This window comes from Oncorhynchus keta, chromosome 7, assembly GCF_023373465.1.
Source record: "Oncorhynchus keta strain PuntledgeMale-10-30-2019 chromosome 7, Oket_V2, whole genome shotgun sequence".
In the NCBI taxonomy this organism is placed as follows: Eukaryota; Metazoa; Chordata; class Actinopteri; order Salmoniformes; family Salmonidae; genus Oncorhynchus; species Oncorhynchus keta.
The window spans coordinates 41,434,590-41,457,789 of record NC_068427.1 but is presented as its reverse complement, the minus strand read 5'-3'; the positions used below and the strand labels follow the sequence as shown (position 1 = coordinate 41,457,789).

Below are 23,200 nucleotides of genomic sequence, written 5' to 3'. Positions count from 1 at the left end.
CCCTATCATAACATCCCAACATGGAAATTACCAAGACCCCTATCATAACATCCCAACATGGATATAACCAAGACCCCTATCATAACATCCCAACATGGATATAACCAAGACCCCTATCATAACATCCCAACATGGATATAACCAAGACCCCTATCATAACATCCCAACATGGATATAACCAAGACCCCTATCATAACATCCCAACATGGATATAACCAAGACCCCAGTCATAACATCCCAACATGGATATAACCAAGACCCCTATCATAACATCCCAACATGGATATAACCAAGACCCCTATCATAACATCCCAACATGGATATGACCAAGACCCCAGCCATAACATCCCAACATGGATATGACCAAGACCCCAGTCATAACATCCCAACACATGGAATAAACAAACGTACAATCAATAATACAGTAGAAAAATCTATATACAGAATGTGCAAATGAGGTAGGATACGAGAGGTAAGGCAATAAATAGGCCATGATGGCGAGTAATTACAATATAGCAATTAAACACTGGAATGGTAGGGTGTGCAGAAGATGAATGTGCAAGTAGAGTTACTGGGGTGCAAAGGAGGAAGATAAATAAATAAATAAATACTGTATGGGGATGAGGTAGATTGGATGGGCTATTTACAGATGAGCTATGTACAGGTGCAGTGATCTGTGAGCTGCTCTGACAGCTGGTGAGGGAGGTAAGAGTCTCCAGCTTCAGAGATTTTTGCAGTTCGTTCCAGTCATTGGCAGCAGAGAACTGGAAGGAGAGGCTGCCAAAGGAAGAATTGGCTTTGGGGGTGACCAGTGAGATATACCTGTTGGAGCGCGTGCTATTGGTGGGTGCTGCTATGGTGACCAGTGAGCTGAGATAAGGCAGTGCTTTACCTAGCAGAGACTTGTAGATTACCTGGAGCCAGTGGGTTTGGCGACGAGTATGAAGCGAGGGCCAGCCAATGAGAGCATACAAGTCGCAGTGGTGGGTGGTATATGGGGCATTGGTGACAAAACGAATGGCACTGTTATAGACTGCGTCCAATTTGTTGAGTAGATTGTTGGAGGCTATTTTGTAAATGACATCGCCGAAGTCGAGGATCTGTAGGATGGTCAGTTTTACGAGGGTATGTTTGGCAGCATGAGTGAAGGATGCTTTGTTGCGATATAGGAAGCCGATTCTAGATTTAATTTTGGATTGGAGATGTTTAATGTGAGTCTGGAAGGAGAGTATACAGTCTAATCAGACACCCAGGTATTTATAGTTGTCCACGTATTCTAAATCATAACTGTCCAGAGTAGTGATGTTGGACAGGCGGGCAGGTGTGGGCAGCGTACGGTTGAAGAGCATGCTTTTAGTTTTACTTGCATTTAAGAGCAGTTGGAGGCCACGTAAGGAGAGTTGTATGGCATTGAAGCTCATCTGGCGGTTAGTTAACACAGTGTCCAAAGAAGGGCCAGAGCAATACAGAATGGTGTCGTCTGCGTAGAGGTGGATCAGAGAATCACCAGCAGCGAGAGCGACATCGTTGCATTTTAATCGGCATTGGAATGATTTTAGTCTTCCTATATGTAGCTTACATTTTTGATCTTGAGCTATGGTTTAGCCCAGCTATACCCAACTGAGGCCTCTGTCATAGGGTGACCAGAGCAGATGTAATGAGATGGTAACTAAAGAGACTATGTAGGAGGATTGTACACTCAGAAAAAAAAGGCGATATATGTAACCTAAAATGGTTCTTCGGTGGTTCCCATAGGATAACCTTTTGAATAAGCCTTTTGGGTTCCATGTAGAACCCTTTTGGGTTCCAGGTAGAACCCTTTTGGGTTCCATGTAGAACCCTTTCCACAGAGGGTTTTAAATGGAACTCAAATGGAGGACAGCTGAATAACTCCTTTGGAAGCTTTTTTTCTAAGAGTGTAGGTGCTGAAGCTCTCTAATGAGGCCCAGTCAATGTGTTAGAGAGCCTTAATGATGCTCGTTGCCCATAGGGATGAGTCTGAAACATACCGACTGGAAAGAGATGAGAGAGACATCAAGGAGGAGATGTTTTTGAACGGTTTGCATTAAAACAGTAGAGCGCCATACCCCCACCACCACTCCCTCCACATATGCTGCCTCCATCTCACCCCCATTTACATACAAGACTGTAGCCTTGCTGCCTTTCAGAACTGCAGTCGTTTGAATATGCCTGTTAAGGCTGAATGCATAGTTTCAGAAGTAGGGCTAGAGAGGAGACTATAGCTTTATGGCACAGATTGTTAGAGCTGTACATGTTGTTCACTACAGATACACAGTACACATTGGATGTAACATCTCTGTGCCTGTGTCTACAACTGTGCCTCTCTGCTTCTCATAGCTTTAACATGAGGTTTCCGAGTCGTCGTTCCCCACCATCTGTAATATCATGTGTTACCTGGAATCACCCCAACCAATCAATTCAGTGCTTTGAATAATTTATGTGTTTTTAATTGACAGCTGGCAATATAGGAGACGGTGTGGAGGAGTGGAATGTCAGAGTGAATTGAGATTATGTTGGAACCACCTTGTAAAACAGGTTCACGTTTACTGTCTTTAGTCTTGTCCTTGTGGCAGCACTGAGCGAGTTCCCCTTAGATTTTTATTTTTATTTAACCTTTACTTAACTTGGCAAGTCTTTATTTAGATAGGCCAGCTGCAAAGTCAAAATTGGCTATAATGTAAAAATGCATTTTTTTGTTGTTGTCTAATTTAAGGTTAGGTTTAGGCATTAGGGTTGGCAGTGTGGGTAAGATTTGATGGCAGTGTGGGTAAGATTTGATGGCAGTGTGGGTAAGATTTGATGGCAGTGTGGGTAAGATTTGATGGCAGTGTGGGTAAGATTTGATGGTAGTGTGGGTAAGATTTGATGGCAGTGTGGGTAAGATTTGATGGCAGTGTGGGTAAGATTTGATGGCAGTGTGGGTAAGATTTGATGGCATTGTGGGTAAGATTTGATGGCAGTGTGGGTAAGATTTGATGGCAGTGTGGGTAAGATTTGATGGCAGTGTGGGTAAGATTTGATGGCAGTGTGGGTAAGATTTGATGGCAGTGTGGGTAAGATTTGATGGCAGTGTGGGTAAGATTTGATGGCAGTGTGGGTAAGATTTGATGGCAGTGTGGGTAAGATTTGATGGCAGTGTGGGTAAGATTTGATGGCAGTGTGGGTAAGATTTGATGGCAGTGTGGGTAAGCTTTGATGACTTTGTGGCTATGCTAGCTAGTGACCACTGCAGAGCTGCCTCCAGAACACGATTCATGATGAAAAATGCCAACCTGCCCTTTTAAAAGGGAGGGTTCTATGTTTTTTTTTTTCAGAAAATGTATTAACATTCTATTAGAGAGATTACAGTCATAGCCTAGAGTGCCATGGGAATCTAATCACATATTCATTAGAGGGCGAAAATTGGAATTACTTCCAATTTGAGTATGTTGAAGATTATGAACATGTAGTGAGGGAATCTAGTTAATCCACAAAACCAGCATCGATTGACAATTCATGTATTTCTATGGGATGAATTAAACACACTCTTAAAACGAGGGTTCTTTGGAAGGCAAGGAGTTCTAACTAAAACCTTTTTCATTCTAAGAACCTTTTTTTGAAGAAAGGGTTCTTTGATGATCCTTTGGAAGGAAAGAAGGGTTTTACATACAACCCTTCTGAATCTGAATGAGATTTTTGATAGTATGTTTTTTCTTTCTTTTAAATAGTGCCTGACCATGAGTATTTACCTCACTGTTTAAATTTAGAATAATCTGGTCAATTTAAAAATATGTGTGAGAATGTTTTAAACTGTACCCATATGGGAATATTTGTGCATGTATCTCGTATTGCCTTAATGATTTTTATGTATACAGTACTGACATAGTATATTCAGTGCATTCGGAAAGTAATCAGAACCCTTGAATTTTTCCACATGTTGTTACGTTACAACCTTTTTCTAAAATGTATTATTTGTTTCCCCCCCATCAATCTACACACAATACCCCATAATGACAAGGCAAAAACAGGTTTTCAGAAATGTTTGCAAATGTATTTAAAAAAAATGGAAAATATCACATTTACATAAGTATTCAGACCCTTTACTCAATACTTTGTTGAAGCACCTTTGGCAGCGATTACAGCCTGGAGTCATCTTGGGTATGACGCTACAAGCTTGGCACACCTGTATTTGGGAAGTTTATTTTATTCTTCTCTGCAGATCCTCTCAAGATCTGTCAGGTTGGATGGGGAGCGTCGCTGCACAGCTATTTTCAGGTCTCTCCAGAGATGTTCGATTGGGTTCAAGTTTGGGCTCTGGCTGGACCACTCAAGGAAATTCAGAGACTTGTCCCGAAGCAACTCCTGCATTGTCTTGGCTGTGTGCTTAGTGTTGTTGTCCTGTTGGAAACCTTCGCCCCAGTCTGAGGTCCTGAGCGCTCTGGAGCAGGTTTTCATCAAGTATCTCTCTGTGCTATGTTCCGTTCATCTTTCCCTCGATCCCAGTCTCTGCCGCTGAAAAACATCCCCACAGCATGAAGCTGCCACCACCGTGCTTCACCGTAGGGATGGTGGCAGGTTTTCTCCAAACATGACGCTTGACATTCAGGCCAAAGAGTTCAATCTTGTTTTCATCAGACCGGAGAATCTTGTTTCTCATGGTCTGAGAGTCCTTTAGGTGCCTTTTTGGCAAACTCCAAGTGGGCTGTCATGTTCCTTTTACTGAGAAGTGGCTTCCGCCTGGCCACTCTACCATAAAAGCCTGATTGGTGGAGTGCTGCAGAGATGGTTGTCCTTCTGGAAGGTTCTCCCATCTCCACAGAGGAACTCTGTAGTTCTGTCAGAGTGACCATAAGCTTCATGGTCATCTCGCTGACCATGGCTTTTCTCCCCCGGTTGCTCAGTTTGGCAGCGTGACCAGCTCTAGCAAGAGTGTTGGTGTTTCCAAACTTCTTCCATTTAAGAAGGATGGAGAACTCTGTGTTTCAGGGGACCTTCAATGCTGCAGAAATGTTTTGGTACACAGAGCTGTGCCTCGACACAATCCCGTCGCTGAGCTTTACGGACAATTCCTTCGACCTCATGGCTTGGTTTTTGCTCTGACACCTTATATAGACAGGGGTGTGCCTTTCCAAGTCATGTCCAATCAATTGAATTTACCACAGGTGGACTCCAATCAAGTTGTAGAAACATCCCAAGGATGATCCATGGAAGCAGGATGCACCTGAGACTAATTTTGAGTCTCAAAGTAAAGGGTCTGAATACTTATGTGATTAAGGTATTTTTGTTTTTATACATTTCTAAACATTTCTAAAAAACAGTTATTACTTTGTCATTATGGGGTATTATGTGTAGATTGATGAGGATTTTTATTTATTTAATCCATTTTAGAATAAGGCTGTAATATAACAAAATGTGGAAAGTGTCAAGGGGTCTGAATACTTTCCGAATGCACTGTATCTTTGTCATTATTTCTTTCTTTCAAATGAGTATTTTCTGTGAATTTATTGAGCAGAGAATAGAATATTAGAATGCAGTCTGAGTGAACCAGCAGTGTATTGTATGGTATCTGCAATGAACACGATGGGAGACAGAGAGCTGGTTTCAAGCGCAGGGCGCAGCAGGTGTTTATTGTTCAAGGACCACAGGAGGAGGCAGGTATCTGGGTCCAGGGGCAGGCAAGAGGTCATACACAGGGGGTTCAAAAGGAGGAGGCAGGTATCTGGGTCCAGGGGCAGGCAAGAGGTCATACACAGGGGGTTCAAAAGGAGGAGGCAGGTATCTGGGTCCAGGGGCAGGCAAGAGGTCATACACAGGGGGTTCAAAAGGAGGAGGCAGGTATCTGGGTCCAGGGGCAGGCAAGAGGTCATACACAGGGGGTTCAAAAGGAGGAGGCAGGTATCTGTATCGGTTGCAGGTGATTAAAAGTTCCAGTTGTTGGACATCCTCACTCTGGCTGGATTCCAATAGGAATTACACATCACTTTGCAAGCCAGCATAATGTGACTTGCAGGCCTGATGTAAACCTGGAGTTTCCGACCTTCCGGCTCTAGGTAGAACCTTTAGGATGAAAGGGATCTTGGTTGAACCCTTAATAGAGGGCTCTGGTTAAAACCATTTACAGACGGCTCAATGAATAACCCTTCATAGAGGGTTCTAGATGGAACCATCTGCAAAGGGTTCTACCTAGCACCGAAAAGGGTTCCCTTTTGGCAGGGGTAGGCAACTAGATTCAGCCGTAGACCGATTTTTGTCGTAGCAAAATGGTGGGGGGCCGGAAAATAATGAGAATAATTTGTACACTGAAAATTGACCACAACTAAGCCCAAAAAGAGAATGTATATGAAAATAACAATCATATCATATATCTTGATTATATTGAGACACGCTCGCTAATGTACATGTTTTTATTACATTTTTTATTTGTGGGAATACTTGGGGACAGATTTCTTATATAAAAACATTGGGCGGGTCAAAGAAAGTTGTGGCCCGCGAGTCCCCTGTTGCTGACCTCTGCCCTATGGGGACAAACCGAAGAACACTATATGGTTCTACTTTGTAGCGAGCCTACATACTGTGATCTTTACCCTCTATAATTCTGAGAAAAAGAAGGTATGAATCATCCAATGTATGCAGTTTATCATCAAATGTAGGGTCAGTATCTATGTGTGTGTGTGTGTGTGTGTGTGTGTGTGTAGAGGAAGTGAGTAAGAGCACATCAGGGAAGAATGCAACATCGTTCAACTCACATGATCCACATCTAGGATCAGCAGTGGAAGCATGTGCCCAACAACCTCCCTCCACACACACACACACACACACACACACACACACACACACACACACACACACACACACACACACACACACACACACACACACACACACACACACACACACACACACACACACACACACACACACACATACACACACAGAAAGAGAGGGAGCTGTTGTTAACTCTATCCTATAAGAACTGTATGGAGCTGGGCCATGTGACTCTCGACCACCAACTAGCCTACTCTTCTTAAAGCTGACCTAAAGATCATGCAGGATGAGGGGGATTTTGAATTTGACTTTCACTCCTGACTGACTTGGCTTGAGACTCACCCCTGAGGACACTTGAACATGTGATTCCCTTTGATTTCCGTTTAGAAGAACTAATGCCGCTGAGACACAGCTTTACAAGCTGATTTCAGGTCAGAGGTCAACAAGTTGTCAGATCTGTGTGGTCCTCATAACATTCCTGCCTTCCACTGAACTCAAATCAACGAGTAAAGGGAATGAGATATGAGCTGGTAAATATTTCACTACTATTGTCCCCCTAGGGAATTTCACCCTTTTCCTCTTGTGGATGTGACTGTTACACAAAAAATGATTGATTATGTCAATTGGTCGTCAGAGAGACGAGGATGAGAGTACAATGAGATGAGGGGATCCATGTAGTTTTCTTCCATTATGATGTCTGTAGTTACGATCTCCTGTCGGTCAGTGTGTATAAAGAGCTAGGAGTCTTAGTGCTTATTCACACAAACCCACATGGCAATGAAGAGGGGAGCACTGCCGGATTCATAATCACAACATCTAGTATTGAGTTTGAGTTTATTTTAATTTTACATTTTTACAGGGACAGTGTACATTAATCAACGTTTCAGTAAAAGTGCTGGTTTTAGCCAACCGGCTAATTTTCAACCGCAGTCCCTGGGCAGGTTTTTAAAAACAATTACAAAACTGACAATCAATGAGCAGTGAGCACACGCACAACAACACAGGACAAGCAAGACATAGCATGCAGACAGAGAAACATAGCTCAAAAAGCAACAAGACATTGAGGGTCTCTGTGCTGTGAGTCTCTCTCTCTCTCTCTCTCTCTCTCTCTCTCTGTCTCTCTCTCCCCTCTCTCTCACCCCCCTCTCCCCTCTCTCTCTCTCTCTCTCTCTCTCTTGCTCTCTCTCTCTCTCTCTCTCTCTCTCTCTCTCTCTCTCTCTCTCTCTCTCCCTCCCTCTCACTCTTGCTCTCTCGCTCTCTCCATTTTTTTCCCCCAATTCCATTTCAGGGCTTTATTGGCGTATGTTAACATTCCCAAAGCAAGTGAAGTAGATAATAAACAAAAGTGAAATAAACAATAGAAATTAATAGTAAATATTACACTCACAAAAGTTCCAAAAGAATAAAGACATTACAAATGTCATATTATGTGCAAATAGTTCAAGTACAGCAAACATAAATATGGGTTGTATTTACAATGGTGTTTGTTCTTCACTGGTTGCCCTTTTCTTGTGGCAACAGGTCACAAATCTTGCTGCTGTGATGGCACACTGTGGAATTTCACCCAGTAGATATGGGAGTTTATCAAACTTGGGTTTGTTTTCAATTTCTTTGTGAATCTGTGTAATCTGAGGGAAATATGTGTCTCTAATATGGTCATACATTGGGCAGGAGGTTAGGAAGTGCAGCTCAGTTTCCACCTCATTTTGTGGGCAGTGAGCACATAGCCTGTCTTCTCTTGAAAGCCAGGTCGGCCTACGGTGGCCTTTCTCAATAGCAAGGCTATGCTCACTGAGGCTGTACATAGTCAAAGCGTTCCTTATGTTTGGGTCAGTCACAGTGGTCAGGTATTCTGCCACTGTTTACTCTCTGTTTAGGGCCAAATAGCATTCTAGTTTGCTCAGTTTTTTTTAAAATTCTTTCCAATGTGTCAAGTAAATGTCTTTTTGTTTTCTCATGATTTGGTTGGGTCTAATTGTGTTGCTGTCCTGGGACTCTGTGGGTTCTGTTTGTGTTTGTGAACAGAGCCCCAGGACCAGCTTGCTTAGGGGACTCGTCTCCAGATTCAACTCTCTGTAGGTGATGTCTTTGCTATGGAAGGTTTGGGAATCGCTTCCTTTAAGGTGGTTTTTAACAGCTCTTTTCTGGATTTTAATAATCAGCGGGTATCAGCCTAATTCTGCTCTGCATGCATTATTTGGTGTTTTACGGTGTACACAGATGATATTTTTGCAGAATTCTGCATGCAGAGTCGCAATTTGGTGTTTGTCCCATTTTGTAAATTTGGTTGGTGAGAGGACCCCAGACCTCACAACCATGAAGGTCAATGGGTTCTGTAACTGATTCAAGTATTTTTAGCCATATCCTAATTGGTATGCCAAATCTCTCAGCTTGTTCACAGTGTTGTGGAAGTTGCCTTTGGCGCTGATGTTCAGGCTGAGGTATGTATCGTTTTTTGTGCGCTCTAGGGCAACAATTTGTATTTGTGGTCCTGGCAACTGGACCTTTTTTGGAAGACCATTTTTTTTGTCTTACTGAGATTTACTGTCAGGGCCCAGGTCTGACAGAATCTGTGCAGAAGATCTAGGTGCTGCTGTAGGCCCTCCTTGGTTGGTGACAGAAGCACCAGATCATCAGCAAACTGTAGACATTTTACTTCAGTTTCTATTAGGGTGAGGCCGGGTGCTGCAGACTGTTCTAATGCCCTCGCCAATTCTTTGATATATATGTTGAAGAGGGTGGGGCTTCAGCTGCATCCCTGTCTCACCCCACGGCCCTGTGGAAAGAAATGTGTGTGTTTTTTGCCAATTTTAACCTCACACTTGTTGTTTGTGTGCATGGATTTTATAACGTCATATGTTTTTCCCCCAACACCACAATTTGGAGACCCTCATGCCAAATTGAGTCAAAAGCTTTTTTGAAATCAACAAAGCATGAGAAGACATTGCCTTTGTTTTGGTTTGTTTGTTTATGAATTAGGGTGTGCACTGTGAATACATGGTCTGTCATTTGGTAAAAAGCCAGTTTCACGTTTGCTCAGTTCATTGTTTTTACTGAGTAGAAGTACGAGTCTGCTATTAATGATAATACACAGGATTTCCCCAAGTTTGCTGTTGACATATCCCACAGTAGTTATTGTGGTCAACTTTGTGTCCTCTATTGTGGATTTGGGTGATCAGCCCATGGTTCCAAATATTGGGGAAGATGCCAGAGCCAATGATGTGAAAGAGTTTAAGTATAGCCAATTGTAATTTGTGGTTTGTATATGTTATCATTTCATTTAGTATGCCATCAACACCCTGGGTTGGAGGGTTTGTATTTTGTCCTGTAGTTCATTCAATGTAATTGGAGAATCCAGTGGGTTCTGGTAGTTTTTAATAGTTGTTTCTGAGATTTGCATTTGATCATGTATATGTTTTTTTCTGTTTGTTCTTTGTTTTCGGGTCAAAAAGATTAGAGAAGTGGTTTACCCATTCATCTCCGTTTTGGATAGAACTCTCTGTATTAATGTTTGTTTAGATTTTTCCAATTTTCCCAGAAGTGGTTATTTAGAGTCTATGGATTCTACCATTATATTGAGCTGATTTCTGCTGTTCTTTTTCTGTAGTGTATTTCTGTATTGTTTTAGTGATTCACCATTGTGAAGGTGTAGACTCAGGTTTTATGCGTCTCTATGTTATTGGTTGGACAGGTTTCTCAATTTCTTTTTATTTTCGATTTTGGCATTCTTCATCAAACCATTTTGTCATTGTTCATTTTCTTTGGTTTTCTGTTTGAATGGTTTCGATTTTAGATACTGTTTAGGTTTTCTACTGCCACGTTTATGCCTTCATTAATACAGTGGAATATTTTGTCCAGGAAGTTGTCTAAAACAGATTGAATTTGTTGTTGACTAATAGTTTTTTGGTAGGTTTCCACACTGTGAACGCTCTGAGAGACTCTGGGTTGAGGTCAGTGATAAAGTAGTTCACAGTACTACTGCCAAGAGATGAGCTGTAAGTGTACCTACCATAGGAGTCCCCTCGAAGCCTACCGTTGACTATGTACATACCCAGCGTGCGACAAAGCTGCAGGAGTTGTGACCCGTTTTTGTTGGTTATGTTGTCATAGTTGTGCCTAGGGGGGCATATGGGGGAGGGAATGCTGTCACCTGCAGGCAGGTGTTTGTCTCCCTGTGTGCTGAGGGTGTCAGGTTCTTGTTCAGTTCTGGCATGTAGGTCATCACAGACTAACTAGTGCATGTCCCTGGGCCTGGAAATTATTGATTTCCCCCTCCAGGATGGAGAAGCTGTCTACATTTACATTTACATTTAAGTCATTTAGCAGATGCTTTTATCCAGAGCGACTTACAAATTGGTGCATTAAAGTTTGGGGATTCTAGTGGCGGTATATAGGTAGCACACAGGAGGACATTTTTCTCTGTTGAGATCATTTCCTTTTGAATTTCTAGCCAAATGTAAAATTTAATGGAGTGAGTTAGGTCTGCTCTATACCAAATTAGCATACCCCCTGAGTCCCTTCCCTGTTTCACACCTGCTAGTTTGGTGGATGGAACAACCAGTTCTCTGTAACCTAGAGGGCAACCAGTGGGTCCATCTCCTCTATACCAGGTTTCTTCTAGGATGACATTGTCCTCAGGCCTTGGATATTCCAGGATGAGATAGTGAAGGCTTGGGGTCTCTAAAGTGTCCAATATTGTGGTTTGGCCTCAGACCAGTAAGTGTGAGCAGAGCCTGCTGAGCATCTGGTACATGCCATTGGCTTGGGCTAGTGTAAGAGTGGGGGTTGGGCCTGTTTGCCTGGGCATATGTGTAACTTTCATGTTGAGGCCCTCCTTGCGGGAGTGGGGGGCATGGAGTGGGCAGGGGGGGGCATAGGTTTGATCTGAGGGGGCCTAGCTTTTTCAATAACTCCCTTGAGTGCTGTTGCCACACTTTCCTGCTGTGCTCTCAGGTTGTTTGTGCCCGTGTGTATTATTGTGGCTAGGTGACCCTCGTTGGTCCTCAGACAGAAGGTCTAGGGCGCACTTGGTGTTTGATCACCAGAGTTTAGACACTATGTGTTTGGGGGATCAGAGGGGGTGGTGTGCCGTGGGCTTGGGGTTCTTCATTTCAAATCAAATCAAATGTATTTGTATAGCCCTTCATACATCAGCTGATATCTCAAAGTGCTGTACAGAAACCCAGCCTAAAACCCCAAACAGCAAGCAATGCAGGTGTAGAAGCACGGTGGCTAGGAAAAACTCCCTAGAAAGGCCAAAACTTAGGAAGAAACCTAGAGAGGAACCAGGCTATGTGGGGAGCCAGTCCTCTTCTGGCTGTGCCGGGTGGAGATTGTAACAGAACATGGCCAAAATGTTCAAATGTTCATAAATGACCAGCATGGTCAAATAATAATAATCACAGGCAGAACAGTTGAAACTGGAGCAGCAGCATGGCCAGGTGGACTGGGGACAGCAAGGAGTCATCATGTCAGGTAGTCCTGAGGCATGGTCCTAGGGCTCAGGTCCTCCGAGAGAGAGAAAGAGAGAAAGAGAGAGCATACTTAAATTCACAAAGGACACAGGATAGGACAGGAGAAGTACTCCAGATATAACAAACTGACCCTAGCCCCCCGACACATAAACTACTGCAGTAAAAATACTGGAGGCTGAGACAGGAGGGGTCAGGAGACACTGTGGCTCCATCCGAGGACACCATCCGAGGACACCCCCGGACAGGGCCAAACATGAAGGTCGTGCTGTGACGTCGAGGCTATGGTCAGGGGCTGAGGTGGGCTGTTCTGTTGGATTCTCTGCGGGGGTGGTCAGCTCTCTAATGGGTTGTTCTCTGCCACACACCACCCCCCTCACCCTCCCCCTCACCCTCTCCTCCAGCACTCTGATCCTCTCCTCTAGTGCTCTGTTCTTCTCCTGCTCCTGCTGTTTCTCCCATTGATGTTTTCTCACCACAGTCCAGAGTGCAGATATGTCTCTCTCCACCTCCAGCTCTCTGGGTCTGGTTGAGGGTGTGTTGTTGTGTTCACCTGATGTTCCAGCTCCACCTGTCTCTCCCCTCTCTCTCCCCCTGTCTTTCTCCCCCCCCCTCTCTCTCGCTCTCGCTCTCTCTCTCTCTCTCTGTCTCTCTCCCTATCTCTCTCTCTCCCCTTCCCCTCTCTCTCTGTGCCTCTTGTTAGCAGTCTGTCTTCATGGATCGGCAATCACACCGCCACCTGTCAGCACTTAACTACCTCTGCAACAGCAAACTTAATTCACCCTTTATCAGAGAGAACAACAAATTAGTGAACCCTGGCGTCTCCTGAGAAGCTTTTAGTGGAGCTAATTATCTGTAGCTGTGTTGTAGCTCACTGGGATTCATCCACCCTTTATACCTTCCTGCAACACTGCAAATGACATCTTCAAGTGCTTTCTTGGCTGGCTGGGAGAAGGGGAAGGAGAAGAACTAACTCCATTTGAAGCAGTGTTAATTAGCCCTTGATGTAGCGCATTGTTTACCTCCTGCCTTTATGCTAGACGTGCATGGGGGTAGCTATTAATCCCAGTTTCTCACCTCTCCACAGGCCTGCTGGAGAGCAGCATGCGACTAAAGCCCCACGAGGCTCAGAACTACAGGAAGAAGGCATTGTGGGTGTCTTGGATCTCCATCGTGGTGACAATCATCCTGGCAGTGGCAGCCTTCAGTGAGTACATACCATTTAATGGTGTCCTTTAATGGTGTTGTATTATTCACTGTAGTCTGGTGTCCTTCAACAGTCCTATATTGTTAAGTGACTATCCCTGAGTGACTGTGGTTCTGGATGTTTCTTGATGAGCATTGCTATTAGGTTGCTTCATGCTTAGGTAGTTATTCATTATGTAGTGCCCTTCATCCAAATGATTTCCAATGCATTTCAACCATTGACTCAACATTGGTTTTAAACTAAGTAAGTATAAAGTATATTATATTAAGTATATTTTCTAATCTTGTTACACTAAATTAGAACTCAGTCCAACAGGAAAAAGATCAAAAGAAGGAATCAGTGAGAAAAAAAGCATTTGAAATCCAAACCAACCTGTTGCTAAAATTCTGGCAGATTGGCATTACTGTAAGAAAACAACAGAAAGAGAATCAAAAAGAACAGAATGCCAAATCTAACTCCTGTTCATAACATTGTAAATTGTAGTTATTTTGAAGCCTTCACAATGCACTGTGAAAGAAAGCTGGCCAAATCACCTGAAATTCTTGAAAATAAGTTTGCAGTGCTATCATTCATTGCTAGTCAACACTTGTCAAAAAGTTCACTTCATGTTGACTCATTCCCCTTGGTGTATTCTGGGGGTTTAGATTCAAGAGAAAAAATAAGGGTACTGTAGACTTGCAGACTGGCAGACTGGCAGACTGGCAGACTGACAGACTGGCAGACTGGCAGACTGAGACTGGCAGACTGACTGCATGCAGTAAGCCGGAACCACTTTGTGATTCACAATGACTCAGCAGCAGGGTTAACGTGCTATAAATGGGCTTGAACATTGTTAGTTCGTTATCGACCGGGGTAATTCATATTCTGTCCTCGCCACACACCAGTCGAAGGACCAGGGAATAGACAGATGAGCCGAGGCAAAGTCGAAGTGCATTCTGGGAATTGATGGGACATCTGTGTTCAGCGTCTAGGATATGGTAATAGTTTGTCGTCAGGGACCTTTCCTGTCCTATGTCCTATATCGCTCTGAGACATCTGCTCTAAGAACATCCTCAAACTGAACTCGTAGAATTAATTTCCCCAAACACCTATTTTTCTGTGGCAATTGACGAGACTATAAGTGACTAAGTAGACCCAGAAAAAACTACAACTAAACAAAAAATGATTTTTCAAATTACTTGACTAAAACGAGATGAGACGAAAGGATCTCTGTGATTAAAATCTGACTACTGAATGGACTGGACAAGAGTTTTTGGGAGAGATTGAGATCTTTTCAGTGATAAGCACAATGAATATTAGCAGCAAAGATGTGCAGCGTGGTTCTGTTCAGCGGTGGGAAGGATACGCCACACCCGGTACACACAGCCTAACATTTATTTGGACTCTCGCTACCATGAGACACATTCCTGTGTATTCTCACCATACCTAGCCACTAGGCTACCCTGCCGCCCCGAGATATGCTGAGAATACACAGGAACGTGGTTAGAGCGTTGGATTAGTAACCGGAAGGTTGCAAGTTCAAACCCCCGAGCCGACAAGGTACAAATCTGTTGTTCTGCCCCTGAACAGGCAGTTAACCCACTGTTCCTAGGCCGTTATTGAAAATAAGAATTTGTTCTTTAACTGACTTGCCTGGTTAAATAAAGGTAAAATGAAAAAAAACTGCTTTGTGTGTTTTGTTAAGCTTGTTTTGTTATTAAGACTTGAATTGAAAGGGCCTCTCCACAAAGCTGAATTTACAAATGAACCGTCCTTGGGCCAGATGGGGTTTCACAGCCATAAACATAGGATCACACACAATGCTCATATAATAGACTTGGCTACATACCGTATCATTGAGTGTGTTGTTCAGAGAGGCAAGATGACAATACAAAGATACAATCTGTTCTTGTCAAATGTCACTACAGGGCTGAATTCTATCATAATTCTTCCATCATATCTGTCATTCTACGGTTGATGTTGAGTCCTCACATTCTGGATGAAACAGGAAGCGTTTCAAGCTGAAATTAGAGGGGGACATTTGGATCCAAACAGCTACATAGTAATGCATGTCTATGGTGGCAGAAACTGTATCTATACTGAGTGTACAAAACATTATGAACACCTACCCTTTCCATGATAGACTGACCAGGTGAATTCAGGTGAAAGCTATGATCCCTTATTGATGTCACTTGTTAAATCCACTTCAATCAGTGTAGATGAAGGGGAGGAGACAGGTTAAAGAAGGATTTTTAAGCCTTGAGACAATTGAGACATGGATTGTGTATGTGTGCCATTCAGAGGGTGAAAGATTTAAGTGCCTTTGAACGGGGTATGGTAGTAGGTGCCAGGTGCACCAGTTTGTATCAAGAACTACAAGCTGCTGGGTTTTTCACGCTCAACAGTTCCCCGTGTGTATCAAGTATGGTCCACCACCAAAATGACATCAAGCCAACTTGACACCACTGTGGGAAGCGTTGGCGGGAAAATGGGCCAGCATTCCTGTGGAACGCTTTCCACACCTTGTCATTGAGGCTGTTTTGAGGGCAAAATGGGCCAGCATTCCTGTGGAACGCTTTCCACACCTTGTCATTGAGGATGTTTTGAGGGCAAAATGGGCCAGCATTCCTGTGGAACGCTTTCCACACCTTGTCATTGAGGCTGTTTTGAGGGCAAAATGGGGGTGCTCAATAGTAGGAAGGTGTTCCAAATTCTGTTGTTGCACCTTCCAGACATTGATATTGTAAAAAATAAAATCTATATTGACAAACAGGCAAATGAGGCGAGGATTTGAAAGGAATTTCTCGTCTGTTCAACAAATGCTCGGCCTGCATTAAACTATGGAGTTTAGCAATGTGTCGTTATTATCATAGACAGTATCTGTGGGATTGTGTGATGCCAGACGATGATTGAAAGCCTTTAAAGTATTGTGCCTGATCTATCTTCAGTAGTCTACGCCTTTTTGAAGTTTCATCCATTCATAATTGAACTTTCTTTGAGACCCACCCAGACACAACATTAACGAAATAGATATCTCATTAACAATATAGCACAGTATTCCGTTGTGCAAAGGCATAATAGGTTTAGATATGGTGCATTACTGTTCTGCCTGCTGAGAGAGCGTTGTATAATAGCAAAGCTGCTCAATATTCAAAGAGGGTGTTCTTCTCAACAAGCTGATTTAAGAAAGCCTACAGCCCTGTTAGGGATTGTACAAGTATTCTGTGGGGAGGGGGGTGCTGCTTGATGAATCTGTCCCTCTGTCTGGTTCCATTTGATGTTATGTGGGGAGGGAGAGAGAAGGAGACAGAGACGTAGAGAGAGAGAGGGGGGGGAGCAGGAGAGAGCAGGGAGAGGGAAATGAGAAGGAGAGAGAGATTGGGAAAGAGTGATGGAGAGACAGGAAGAGAAAGACAGAGAGACAGAGGGCGAGAGAGAGGGCGAGACAGAGGGCGAGAATTGCCCTAGAGCACACAAAAAAAACTATACATAACTTGGCCTAAGCATCAGCGCCACAGGTAACTTCCACAAAGCTGTGAACGATCTGAGAGACAAGGCAAGAAGGGCATTCTATGCCATCAAAAGGAACATAACATTCAACATACCAATTAGGATCTGGCAAAAAATACTTGAATCAGTCATAGAGCCCATTGCCCTTTATGGTTGTGAGGTCTGGGGTCCGCTCACCAACCAAGACTTCACAAAATGGGACAAACACCAAATTGAGACTGCATGCAGAATTTGGCAAAAATATTCTCCATGTACCACGTAGAACACCAAATAAGGCATGCAGAGCAGAATTAGGCTGATACACACTATTTATCAAAATCCAGAAAAGAGACGTTAAATTCTACAACCACCTAAAAGGAACCGTTTCACAAACATTGCATAACAAAGCCATCACCTACAGAGAGATGAACCTGGAGAAGAGTCCCCTAAGCAAGCTGGTCCTGGGGCTCTGTTCACAAACACAAACACACCCCCACAGAGCCCCAGGACAGCAACACAATTAGACTCAATCAAATAATGAGAAAACAAAAAGATAATTACTTGACACATTGGAGAATGTGAATTAACAAAAAAAAACAGAGCAAACTAGAATGCTATTTGGCCCTAAACAGAGAGTACACAGTGGCAGAATACCTGACCACTGTGACTGACCCAAACTTAAGGAAAGCTTTGGCTATGTACAGACTTCGTGAGCATAGCCTTGCTATTGAGAAAGGACCCCGTAACTGAGCTGCACTTCCTAACCTCCTGCCCAATGTATGACCATATTAGAGAGACATATTTCCCTCAGATTACACAGATCCATCACTTGCTGCCATCACAGCAGCAAGATTTGTGACCCATATTTATGCTTATTTATTTTGCCTTGTGTACCCTTAACCATTTGTACATCGTTGCAACACTGTATATATACGTAATATGACATTTGTAATGTCTTTATTGTGTGTAATGTTTACTGTTCATTTTGATTGTTTATTTCACTTATGTATATTATCTACCTCACACATGTTTCCCATGCCGAGAGAGAGAGAGAGAGAGAGAGAGAGAGAGAGAGAGAGAGAGAGAGAGAGAGAGAGAGAGAGAGAGAGAGAGAGAGAGAGAGAGAGAGAGAGAGAGAGAGAGAGAGAGAGAGATCATGTGACTACTATTATGGGTGGTCCAGATGATTCCTGTCTGAATGTGGAAAGAGCTCTGGTTGGGCTTTAACTCAGTCTGAACACATCCACTGGAGTTAAAAATAAACACTCAACGATTCTGCTTATTGGTTATGCAGTTCTCATTAAAATAACTTTGTGCACACATGCAGGTATAAGGGACATTCTCTCACAGGTAGTAAAACAGTTTAATGTGGTAGCTAGTGCAGGCAAATGTTCACAGAAATCTGTATATTAGGGCTGCACAATTAATACATTTTTTTTTATCAAAATTGCAATATTTGCATGTGCAATATCCATATTGCAAGAGGCTGCAATTTATTTTAAACACCTTGGAATGTAACATTCAAATCCCCTGTGAAACTCTGACCAGTACTTTGGTTCGTACCCTGTCACAACGACGTTTACTGTACCTGTCTATGTCGTTAGTTATGCCACACAACACCAGCCAGAATACTAATTTTAATTATATTATTCCAAAAGTTCACTCAAGTGTTTTAATCTAAAATAAAATCTCAATATTTGGTTAAAAAAATGCTATTATTATTATTTTCCCGTAATGTGCTGTGTATGTGCTGTGTAGCTCAGTTGGTAGAGCATGGCGCTTGTAACGCCAGGGTAGTGGGTTCGATCCCCGGGACCACCCATACGTAGAATGTATGCACACATGACTGTAAGTCGCTTTGGATAAAAGCGTCTGCTAAATGGCATATATTATATATATATTATATCCAAAAGTGATGGATGATCTGAAGAATGAATGATCTGATTTGAGAACACTTACGTCATAGAGGTAGCCCTTCAACTGGAATCACTGCCCTCCAAGTTGGTGTGGTGTTTCCTACAGTATGTTGCTCCTAGGCCTCCAGCCTTCCCCCTGGTTTTAAATTAAACATTAGCTGGCTTTCACAATCCGCCGTGCCTCCAGGCTCAGTGCACCTCACCTCCTCCTTCTCCGTTCCTTCAGTGTTTTCTAATCAACTTCAAATCTGATTAACTCACTTGCAGCCAAAGTGCAGCATCAGAAGTGCTTTTAGAGCAGAGGAATATAGGGGAATGAATGCATTCCCATCTTTAGAAGATTACCAGATAAAAAATTTAAAAAAACATCTTTAACCTTTATTTAACTAGGCAAGTCAGTTAAGAACAAATTATTATTTACAATGACAGCCTACCCCAGATGACGTTGAGCCAACTGTGCACCTCCCTGTGGGACTACCAATCATGGCCAGATGTGTAGCAGTCTGGATTTGAACCAGGGACTGCAGTGACACCTCTTGCCTTAGACCGCTGTGCCACTCAGGAGTCCCGATGACCAGAAGATTATTAGTTTTTCATTCTTATAAAAATATATTTTCATATAATATTCTGTTCTTTGTCGTGGATAAGGCATACATTTCCATCTGATGCTATTTTATTGGGTTGGTTTGTAATACTGTTTTTCCCAAGGTTTCTAATACAGTTTTTCCCAATTGTTTATACACTAAAACTGGCCCATGAAGCACAATGACCCAAACCTGTAACTCATTTAGCAGAATCATACACCAAAACTACTGACACATGTTTTGCTTTACACTCAGATTGCAATTCTATAACAAACGTTTGGCAAAACACAACCCATAATTCTCTAGCTTCGGCACAACCTTCACAACTAAAATATATTGTGTCAAAAATGAAAAGCAACACTGTTCAACAAGCTAAGCTCAATTAACAATTCATCACTTTCTCTCTTCACATGTTCACACACTACTTGCGTAAATGTTCATTTTGCAATCAAACCTTTGGTATGGATAAAAAGACCACAGGTGAGTACTGTGTTTGGAGAACAATAGAAGCAAACTTGGCAGAGAGAGGTAGAGGTGGAGGAAGAACAAGGAGAGTAAATCTCTGATGAAATTTGGGCGACTGTGGTGGACCATGTGGTCAACCATGGTTTGACCTTGAAAGATGGTGGACCATGTGGTCAACCATGGTTTGACCTTGAAAGATGGTGGACCATGTGGTCATCCATGGTTTGACCTTGAAAGATGGTGGACCATGTGGTCATCCATGGTTTGACCTTGAAAGATGGTGGACCATGTGGTCATCCATGGTTTGACTTTGAAAGATGGTGGACCATGTGGTCATCCATGGTTTGACCTTGAAAGATGGTGGACCATGTGGTCAACCATGGTTTGACCTTGAAAGATGGTGGACCATGTGGTCAACCATGGTTTGACCTTGAAAGATGGTGGACCATGTGGTCAACCATGGTTTGACCTTGAAAGATGGTGGACCATGTGGTCAACCATGGTTTGACCTTGAAAGATGGTGGACCATGTGGTCAACCATGGTTTGACCTTGAAAGAGGCAGAGAGTCCTTCACCATAGCATCCATCATCCAGACGTTCCACAATGAGAAGAGGTTTGTACTGCAGACATTGGACCTCTCTACTACTTTTACTACTTGACAGTAGTACAACATAAATCACATTAAAGACTAGATTCCATTACATATTGTAAGGGGAAACAAAGTCAATGTTTCATGTATTACTGTATGTATGAAATTGGGAGCTATACTACTCTGTAACATGTTTATCTTGTGTACTGTATGACTGTAGTGCTTACTGTACAGTATGATATTTTGTTTTTGTTGAACTGAAAGACGACCACAACGTGGGGGTAGAACGCGTCTATTTACAGACAAACAGCAGGCTGCCATTGTGCAAATGGTAGTTGAAAATAATGCCATCTTCCATACCATCAGAGTGAGTTTATCAACCACAGCCCACATCCTTCAGAAACCCCATCTCCTGATGAAGCACATCTACAGAGCCCCATTGGAAAGTTATTTTCAAAGAGTGAAGGATAAACGCTACGAATATGTGCAAGTAAGTAATTTACTACTATTACACTCTTAAAACAGTAGAGACTCATTGATGTTGTCAGTGAACTTTACTATATAGCAATTACAGTATTTACTGTCATTTTAGAGAATCATGGAATTGGAAGTCCCATACCTCGGGAAATCATATTCATAGATGAAGCTGAATTCAATTTAGCAAAGACGAGGAGGAAAAGAGGGGAAGGAACATCATTGGTCAACGCACCATCATTGAGGTACCTGGCCAGTGCGGGGAAATGTTACCATATACGCAGATATGAGCCACAATGGGCTCCTCCAGCGCCATGCCACCCTTGGACCACCATGCCACCTTTGGACCGCCATGCCACCCTTGGACCGCCATGCCACCTTTGGACTGCCATGCCACCTTTGGACCGCCATGCCACCTTTGGACCGCCATGCCACCTTTGGACCGCCATGCCATCCGTGGACTGCCATGCCACCTTTGGACCGCCATGCCACCCTTGGACCGCCATGCCACCTTTGGACCGCCATGCCACCTTTGGACCGCCATGCCACCCTTGGACCGCCATGCCACCTTTGGACCGCCATGCCACCCTTGGACCGCCATGCCACCTTTGGACCGCCATGCCACCCTTGGACCGCCATGCCACCTTTGGACCGCCATGCCACCCTTGAACCGCCATGCCACCTTTGGACCGCCATGCCACCCTTGGACCGCCATGCCACCTTTGGACCGCCATGCCACCCTTGAACCGCCATGCCACCTTTGGACCGCCATGCCACCCTTGGACCGCCATGCCACCTTTGGACTGCCATGCCACTCTTGGACCGCCATGCCACCCTTGGACTGCCATGCCACCCTTGGACCGCCATGCCACCCTTAAACCGCCATGCCACCCTTGAACCGCCATGCCACCCTTGGACGGCCATGCCACCTTTGGACTGCCAAGACACCCTTGGACCGCCATGCCACCTTTGGACCGCCATGCCACCCTTGGACCGCTATGCCACCTTTGGACCGCCATGCCACCCTTGGACCGCCATGCCACCTTTGGACCGCCATGCCACCCTTGAACCGCCATGCCACCCTTGGACCGCCATGCCACCCTTGGACCGCCATGCCACCCTTGGACCGCCATGCCACCCTTGGACCGTACAACACTGCCCATCTCCTTCATTTCCTGAACACCTTACATGACAATCTTTTTCAGCCAGAGCAGAGAGGGCCAGGTGATCCTGAGCAGAGAGACGCCAGGTGATCCTGAGCAGAGAGGGCCAGGTGATCCTGAGCAGAGAGACACCAGGTGATCCTGAGCAGAGAGACACCAGGTGATCCTGAGCAGAGAGGGCCAGGTGACCCTGAGCAGAGAGGGCCAGGTGATCCTGAGCAGAGAGACACCAGGTGATCCTGAGCAGAGAGGGCCAGGCGATCCTGAGCAGAGAGGGCCATCAGGCTGCTCAGGTCCGCAATTGGTTCCGTGACCATCCTAGGTTTACAACTCTCTATCTCCCACCATATTCCCCATGTCTCAACCCCATTGAGGAGTTGTTTTCAGCATAGCGGTGGAAGGTGTATGATCGCAAACCCCATGAACGTATGACCTTTCCCCAGGCCATGGAGGAGGCCTGTGGTGACATTCCAGCGGTGTCCTGTCAGGGGTGGATGCGTCATGCCAGAAGATATTTCCCCCGCTGGCTGGCCAAGGAGAATATCGCCTGTTGTTGTTGATAAATCTGTGGCCGGACCTCTACAACAGACATGACTGATTTAGTTTTCTCAATGAAGTATTTGTTTCTTGGCTTATGATTTAGATTGGAAAGTTTCTTTCTCTATTCCGTACAATTGATCTAACATGCAGTACTGTAGTACAGAGAAGACTATTTATCTTCCTTTGCATATGCAAAATATATTTACTGTATGTTTCCCTTTTTACTGAATTTGTTAACAGTTTGCTGTTTGACACTTAGTGAGTCATGTTGAAATATAAAACATATTTTTTGTGTTCCTTTCTTGTTTGAGTACACACAAAATATACAGTATAACAACAATGTTAGTCTTTACACTGAAATAGGTTCTGATAGTGGTGCTTTCAATATGTCACATTATTGGGATCTCGTTTGTCACTAAGTTAGATTCGTTCGATGTGTGTGTGTGTCTCCTTAGTAAGCAGAGTTTCATTCTGAGCAGGGAGAACATGATTTTGATTGCTGTGTTTCATTTTGCAAGATGTCTGTGGGGTTTGGGGAAATTGTTTTGTGTTTGGGA

At 43.7% G+C, this 23,200-nt stretch overlaps 1 protein-coding gene across 2 annotated transcripts in view; it reads left to right on the top strand.

The window, feature by feature from the left end:
- Positions 1-23,200, top strand: part of LOC118386378 (transmembrane protein 163) — a 98,632-nt gene that overhangs the window by 1,701 nt on the left and 73,731 nt on the right. For both annotated transcript variants that reach the window (XM_035774095.2, XM_035774093.2), the window contains exon 2: positions 13,324-13,443. In XM_035774095.2, coding sequence (XP_035629988.1) covers positions 13,324-13,443 — 120 coding nt within the window. The remainder of the gene's footprint in view (positions 1-13,323; positions 13,444-23,200) is intronic.